Source organism: Choloepus didactylus, chromosome 7 (assembly GCF_015220235.1).
Source record: "Choloepus didactylus isolate mChoDid1 chromosome 7, mChoDid1.pri, whole genome shotgun sequence".
NCBI classification, from domain to species: domain Eukaryota; kingdom Metazoa; phylum Chordata; class Mammalia; order Pilosa; family Megalonychidae; genus Choloepus; species Choloepus didactylus.
The window spans coordinates 119922897-119930901 of NC_051313.1; the positions used below are offsets into that span (position 1 = coordinate 119922897).

Sequence of the window (8005 nt, forward strand, 5' to 3'; positions counted from 1 at the left end):
CTGGCTCTTTAAAGTAGGCCGCGCCCCTGTGACGTACCCAGATGTCACGACTAATCAAAAACCTCCTGTGGAAAGATACCGCCCCTTCTTCTGCTCAGCCAATCCGCTTCCTGACCGGCCGGAAAGGCCAATAGAAAGGGCGACCTCCAGGAGCGGAGGACTCATGCAGGAGGCGGGGATTCGTAGGGGCCAATCGGAGTTGCAGAAGCGCGGGCGGGAGGCCAGGCTAGGGGCGAGGGGCTGGTGACAACTGAGCGTTTAAAGGGCCGAGGTCAGCTGACCGACTCCAGCCCCTGGTCTATCCCCGCGGGCCAGTGGCGCTGTCGCCGCGGGAGAAAGATGACCGTGGAGCGGCCGGGCAGGGCGCTCGGGAGCAGACCCCGGGAACTGCGGCTTTTGGGGTTCTGGGGAGGCTGTGGGGCCCACATATCTGCCGTGATCCTCCTGCTGCTGTTATCGCGGGCGGGATTTGGGGCCAGGGCAGAGGACGATTTCGATCTGGTGAGTCTCCCCTCGCATAGCCCCGTTTCCAGTTCGCGCGGGTGGTCTGTGTCGGGTGTCGCTCCGCTGCGGGCCTCTCTCTCCGACTCTTCGCCTCCTCTCCGGGCCCTCGTCCTCCTCCTCTCTCAGCCTCCTCTCTCGAGTCCCTTCCCCACTTTGGGCTCCCTGCTCTCGCCCTCCCTGAGGGATCCTTCCCCCTTCTGAACTCCTCCCCTGCTCCGAGCCCCGAGCTTTGCTCCAAACTTTCCTGCTGGTTCCCCTCCTTATTCTAGGGCCTCCAGCACCCTCCCCCTCTCAGGGATCCTGAGTGCGCGCTCTAGCCATCCGTCCCCAATCCCGAGTCTCCCGTCCTCCTCCCGCCCCAGGTGCAGCCCCTGGTGACCATGGAGCAGCTCCTGTGGGTGAGCGGGAGGCAGATCGGCTCTGTGGACACCTTCCGCATCCCGCTCATCACCGTCACTCCTCGGGGCACTCTCCTTGCCTTCGCTGAGGCCCGAAAAATGTCGGCATCCGATAAAGGGGCCAAGTTCATCGCTCTGCGGAGGTCCACGGACCAGGGTATAAGGATGCCGGGGTGGCAAGAGCAGGTGCTGGGATGGGTGGGTGGGGAACCTGGGGGCCCAGAGGCCCTGAGGGCAGGGGAGCTTGGAGGGCTGGAGGCACCGGGACTTGGCGGGATGGAGGGAATCTAAGAAGAGAAAGTATTCGGGGCGGGGATCTGGAACTTGGGACTTCCAAGTAGTTGAACATTCAGTCAACATTTTTTGAGAACCTACTATATACCAGGCAGTGCTCTAGGTTCTGTGACTACAGTCATGAACAGAACAGGCCAAACAGTCCCTACCCTCAGGAGGCTTACATTCTATTGGCAGAAATGGATAATAAACATAATCAATAAGTAAAATTATTTTTTTTTTTGTGGCGGGAGGTGATAAATGCGATGGAGAAAAACAAAACAGGGTAAGAGGTATGGGGAGTGAGAGACTGTCATTTTAAATAGGTGACATTTGGGCAAAGACTCAAAGGAGGTAAAAGAATGAGCCTTGTGAAGGAAGAGTGCCCCAGGTAGAGGCTGTGCCGGGGAGGGTGTTTGAGGAATGGGAAGGAGCTGGTTGGAAGAGTAGTGGATAAGATCAGAGAGGTGAAGAGGAGCAGGTCTTGTAGGCAGTGGCTCCCTAGCAGGAAGCTGGAAATTGACGGGTGGTATGAAGGGCACCTCCTGCTTACTCATCCGGGGTTCTTCCTTTTTTACTTCAGGCAGCACGTGGTCCCCTACAGCATTCATCATAGACGACGGGGAGACCCCTGACGGGCTGAACCTGGGGGCGGTGGTGAACGATGTGGAGACAGGTGTGGTGTTCCTTTTCTACTCCCTCTGTGCCCACAAAGCCGGCTGCCTGGTGGCCTCCACCATGCTGGTGTGGAGCAAGGACGACGGCATTTCCTGGAGTCCCCCCCGGAACCTGTCCCTGGATATTGGCACCGAGGTGTTTGCCCCTGGACCAGGCTCTGGCATTCAGGTCTCTGTCCTGGGAGATGGGTGGAGGGGCTCCCTGGTGGCGAGTCTGAGGGACACCCCAGAATGGACTCCTTCCCAAATGGAAGGTCCTAGGAAGTCAGATTTTCTGTCTTGGGTGGAATTCCATGGAAGAAAGGAACAGCCTGGCAAGAGTGCCCTGCCAGCAGAAGATGGAACTTTGCTACTGACTTCCCATTTGGCAGCTGTTAATGTGGCTGCATTAACCTGCCTGTGAGCAGATTACAAAAAGACATCCCTTCCTTTGGGCAGACACAAGCCTGTGTCCATGTCCCCTGCTTGGTGGGCAAGCACAGGCTGGGTTTAAGTTACTGTGTGTGACCCTGGCTGGCCCCATGCTCAGCTTGTCCAGCTGTAGACCCAGGGTGTCCTGAAGGAGCTTATCCTGAAAAGGATCATCTTAGTTCAGGTGGTTGGTGTTGGTGGCATCCTCTGGGGACCCTCAGTGAGCAAGGGCAGGACTCGCATGTCGGAGAAGGGGAGTACCTCATGGCGTGGGCTCTCCATCCCTGCCTCTTAAGCCCCCTCAGTGTCTCCCTGTTGACACCCAGCTCCCCATCCCACAGAAACAGCGGGAGCCTCGGAAGGGCCGGCTTATTGTGTGTGGCCATGGGACGCTGGAGCGGGATGGAGTCTTCTGCCTCCTCAGCGATGACCACGGCGCCTCCTGGCACTATGGGAGTGGGGTCAGCGGCATCCCCTATGGCCAGCCCAAGCGGGAGAATGATTTCAACCCCGATGAGTGCCAGGTCAGGCATCCCGGGGCTGTTCCCCACCCACTCTTCCCACAGGCATTTGCCCCATCCCCTCCCCAGGTCCTCCTAAGGTTCTGTTCTCCCCCCTCAGCCCTATGAGCTCCCCGATGGATCAGTCGTCATTAATGCCAGGAACCAGAACAACTACCACTGCCACTGCCGAATCGTCCTCCGCAGCTACGACGCCTGTGATACCCTGCGGCCTCGAGACGTGACCTTCGACCCTGAGCTCGTGGACCCCGTGGTAGCTGCAGGAGCTGTAGCCACCAGCAACGGCATCGTCTTCTTCTCCAACCCAGCCCACCCGGAGTTCCGTGAGTGCCTGACGGGTGGGGTCAGTAGGTGGAGACCCCGTGACCTGAGAGGGAGGGCCTGGGTAGAGACCCTCTTTTCCCTTACACTGCTGCTTTCTCCAGGGGTGAACCTGACCCTGCGCTGGAGCTTCAGCAATGGCACCTCATGGCAGAAAGAGACGATCCAGCTGTGGCCAGGGCCCAGTGGCTACTCCTCCCTGGCAGCCCTGGAGGGCAGCGTGGGTGGGGAGGAGCAGGACCCCCAACTCTACATCCTATATGAGAAAGGCCGGAACCAGTGCCTGGAGAGCATCTCCCTGGCCAAAGTCAGTGTCTATGGGACACTCTGAGCCACAGGGGTAGAAAGCCTGGACTCAGCCTTCAGGACTCGGGGTCTCTTCAGGGATCTACTGGGGGTGCAGTTGCACCTTCCTCTGGACTCTAGTGTTTTAGAAAATTAACTTCTGACAGGAAATCACTCTTGAGGATTAAAAGCCCGATTGACTCTCCCACACAGGAAGTCCTACCCTCACCTGGGAGTGCTGCCTTTCCACATCCCCAGGTGTGGCTCCTCTACCCTCACTGTCCCCCCCCAGGACCGTGATTGGTCCTTTTCTTGGGTGGGGCCTAGATGGGCCTGTAGAGTTGGATAAATGAACTCAGGGACTTGGGAAGGCCCAGCATCCTCTTTGGGGGTGGGGGAGATGCTGGTGTTGGTTGGTGAAAGTCCTGGCAGGGCAGGACATGTGGTTTCAGGTTAAGGAACTAGGTATACTATCCCCCTTTTGATGTCTATGAATCAAAATGTTTATAACTTAAAAGTTTTTAATGAAGGAGAATGAACATTTGTAAAGTCTCTATGCTTCTGTCAATGCATATCTTCGTGTCTGTTTTTCTCAAATATACTTGTGAATCTAGGGATGAATTTGGGGGAGGGAGAGCTGGTGTCCTTATTGCCTTTGGAAATCTGACTTTGGCAAATCAAATCCTCCTTTCCTTTGACATTCCTTCGTATTGCAGAAAAACAGGCTGATCTTCATGAGAGGAAACCCCACAAGATGCTTACAAACCTGCTCTGTTTTATGCTTGTAAGATAGGGGTGGGATACTGTCCTCCATAAAACAGGGAGCCGATTTTTAGCAGATTTGTAAAGTGCACATGGGAAGCCTCTCACAGGCAGGCCTGACAGAGAAAGTCAGTGCTTGCTATGGCAAATTACATGAGAAAATAGCATTTCCATCCTAAGGTAGATGCTTGGGAAAAGAACTCAGGCATCCGGCAGGGGTGAGTGGGAGAGCCACAACTCTCCTCCATCTGGAAAGGAAATACGGTGCCTAGATCAAATGTTAGAGTGTTAAAGATTGAGGGACGAGAGCCACATTCGTTTGCAGTTAGAGGTTTGTTCTACTTTCAACTGCCTCTCTAAGAAATGTTGAGATAATTTATTCTGGATGGAAGAGGTGGAGTAACCCTACTGTATGTCAGTTGCATTATAGTTTTTCCAGAATTTGTGGTCAATAATAGACTACTTAATTTTTAAAATTTATAGACATTTTCAAAAACACAAAAGTAGAGAAAATAGAATAATGAACTCCGTACACCCAACATCCAGCTTCAGCAGTTATCAAGAGGTTGCCACATTTGCTTCTGTTCCTTTTTTCTTTTCATTTCCTTTGTGAAGTATTTTAAAGAGAATTCTAGACCTCTTGATATTTCACCCTTACATCCTCACGTATGTATCTCTTTTTTAAATGAATGGATCGTAATGCCATTGTGCACCAGAACAAGTAACAGTAACTGTGGTTATCTTCTAATACCCAATCGATATTCAAATTTCACCAAATATCTCAAAAATGTCTTATTTGCAGTTGATTTCTTCAAATTAGGATCCCAAGAAAATCTACACAATGCAGTTTGATGTCTCCTAAGCCTCTTAATCAACTGTAGTCTCACCTCACCTTTTTTTGTTGTTGTTGTTAAAGCTATTAATGCAGAAATAGGACCATTTGTCCCACCGGATGCTTCATTCCAAATGTATCTGTTTGCTTCTTCAGGGTGATATTTAACTTCTTCCTCCATTCCTTGTATTCCAAACCTCTGAAGGTTTGGTTGGATTCAGACTCCACTCGGAGGGGTGGGGGGGAGAGGGCTCTGTAGGTTCTGTCGCTCCTACTGCACCCCATTGGGAGGCGCAACCTGGCTGCTTCTCCCTGAGCACAGCTGAGATTGAGTCGAGGGATCAGATGGCCATAGCCTGACCCCATCAACCTTTCAACTTATAGTTTCATTCAGATACCTTTTGCCTGAATAAATTATTTCCTGAGGGGTTGCAAAACGGTGATTTTAAAATTCTATTATTTCTTCCCTGTTTCTTAGCTGGAATTCTTCTGTAAAGAAGAGCTTCCCCTCATGGAGGCTGTTCGGTTACCCTCAAACGGTTAGCAGAGGAGAGACAGGATACATGCTTAATTTCCTCCTCTAATTGCCATTTCTCAGGATAAGCTGATGTAACGCATTGCGGCTGTCAGTAAACCACATCATTACTACACAGGAGACGCTAGAGGCAGAATCTCTGGGCCTGAAGGAGGGAAGATAAATGGGGAGAGAAACAAAGGCAACATGGTCCTGGGGTCTGCTTTTCTAATGCAGACCACTAAACATAAAAGCAGGGAAGAATGGTGAGGGGTGGTGCCTTCAGCAATGGGGACGTCCGTCAACTGCGTGTCTAAGGCCACTGGAAGTTGCGCATTTAACGAAGTCTTGTTGACAGTTTATCAGAAAGAGCAAAGGGGGGAAGTAAAACTATGAAGGACTGACCCATGAGCTACTGCTTGGAGAAGCAAAATTGGCGGGAGCCTTGGCTCAGAGAGATGACTCTGAGTGACCCCCTCCTGGGGTGGTGGTGCCAGTGGCAAAGGGAGTTTGTTATAAACCAGATCCCTGAATGCACCCCAGACCTATAGTACCTCAAAAATCAGGGTCCAGGAGTTTCCATTTAAAATAGAAACTGCAGAAGATTCTGGTTCTGGGGTCCCTCAGCTATACGAAGAGAAACATTATCTTAGACATCTAGCCTAAAGTTAGGAAGAGTAGATTTCAAAACACCGAGGGAAAGAACTCAAAAGATAAAATGTCTCAACAGGAAGAATTTCAGTCTAAAGAAAAAAATGTCTCAACAGGAAGAATTCCAGTCTAAAGAAACCGATAACTGTAACAACTGGCAGCAGCCAAACCTGCCCTATTTACCTGGGTGTCCTGAATGTACCCAGTGGGTGCTTAGTAGAGGAGGGAAGGGGAGCCCGGGGTTGGTAAGGAGCTGGGACAGGGGTGTGCTTCTCAGCAATGTGGGCACCAGACTATGGTAGCACTCCCTGGGAAGTACTTGGACCCCACCAAGGCCTGCTGAATCAGAAACTCTGAGAGTGGATCCCCCAACCTGTGTGTTACCAAGCCTTCCAATGATTGGCATGCACGCTCACGTTTGAGAGTCACTGTTACAACACCTGACTCTTAAATGCATTCTAGTTTCCAGCTAGTATGTGTTACAGGTCAGGGGTGCAGAAAAGGTTGGACCTTTTTTTTTTTTTTTTTTGATATAAAGGAGAGGTGGGGAGGCAGAAGACTGAAAAGGGAAGATATGGTGTTTGTAAAAAATGGGACAAAGAGATACAAACGGGACAAAGCAGGGCCAGCCTGGAGAGCAATGCCTGGCTCAGCAGGCGAATCCCAGCTTGAGTCAGTCAACAGGCTGGCTTCACCCAGCCCCTTTGGTTAAAAGCTCTCAAGCTCTGGGCTCCTGTGGGCTTATCAGGCTGCCCCTCAAACAATGGAAAGATGGTTAACAACTAACACTGACCTGCAGCAAATACCAGGGGCTGGACACTGAGCACAGGATTTAACTAATTCAGTCCTCATCACCAGGAAGTAGGAGGAAGTCAATCATTTTTGTACGGAAAAAAAAAAAAAAAAAGTAGGAAGACTAGTAAGATAAAGGCTTGGAATTCTTTTTCTTAATGTAAATTTATTGAGATATACTCACATACCATATAATCTATCCAAAGTATACAATCAGTGGTACACAGTATCATCATATAGTTGAGCATTCATCACCACAATCAATTTTCGAGCCTTTTCATTACTCCAAAACAAAGAAAAAAATATAAATATATTTATATAAAATTTTAAAAGAAATAAAAGGGAATGCACAAACCATCCCATACCCCTTCTCCCCCTACCTGTTATTTATATATATATTTTTGTCGTTATTTTATTACTCATCTGCCCACGCACTGGTTAAAGGGAGTGTCAAGTCACCAGGTTTTTACCACCTTGGACTTCATTTTAACAATAACAACAAAAGGGAATCAAATTGCCACAGTGAAAGAACAATGAAAGAATAGTTCTTCCCTTTCCTAATAGTCTGGATAGAATATTTTTAAAAGCACATTTTTGGTGCCAGTTTTAGCTGGTGGGAAAGTAAGGGAAACCCTCAAAAGACTGTGAATAATAGAAAGCAGGAAACTGGAAAAGCAAGTGAGCCCTGGGGGCATCCGCCATTCCTCAGTGGATTCAGGGTTTCAAGGGATCCCACCTTTGCAGTCAGGAGACAAACCAGGGGCCTGTGAAGGGCTGGAAGTGAAATAAGACACACACACCCTACCCCACCCCTGAAATTTAAAGAGACACACCCAAATCAAGATAAATAATATTTCAAAGCAGTAGTTTAAAAAATCAAAGTAGCAAACTATGACACAATGACCTGCCACCTCTTTTTGTAAAAAAAGTTTCTGTGGGTGAACTAGAGAGAGAGTACCGATGCTGGCCCCAGTACTTGTTTTGGATGGAGCAGAAAAGAAGAAAAGAAAGAAAAAACTGCTAACAATTTGCAGTGGCTGGAGGTGGCCATAGGGTACACTGAC

At 50.0% G+C, this 8005-nt stretch overlaps 1 protein-coding gene across 1 annotated transcript; it reads left to right on the plus strand.

Moving 5' to 3' along the window:
* The first annotated feature begins 238 nt into the window (after positions 1-238).
* Positions 239-3942, plus strand: NEU1 (neuraminidase 1). Its single transcript, XM_037843327.1, has 6 exons — positions 239-501; positions 867-1059; positions 1759-2021; positions 2605-2787; positions 2885-3107; positions 3210-3942. The coding sequence occupies exons 1-6, from the start codon at positions 340-342 to the stop codon at positions 3434-3436; spliced, it is 1251 nt and encodes a 416-aa protein (XP_037699255.1). The 5' UTR covers positions 239-339; the 3' UTR covers positions 3437-3942.
* The last annotated feature ends 4063 nt before the right edge of the window (positions 3943-8005 follow it).

Coding starts and splice junctions, on each gene's coding strand:
- NEU1 (XM_037843327.1), top strand. CDS start 340: ATGACCGTGGAGCGGCCGGGCAGGGCGCTCGGGAGCAGACCCCGGGAA. Junction 1,060..1,758: donor GCGGAGGTCCACGGACCAGG/GTATAAGGATGC, acceptor TTTTTACTTCAG/GCAGCACGTGGTCCCCTACA. Junction 2,022..2,604: donor GACCAGGCTCTGGCATTCAG/GTCTCTGTCCTG, acceptor CCCATCCCACAG/AAACAGCGGGAGCCTCGGAA.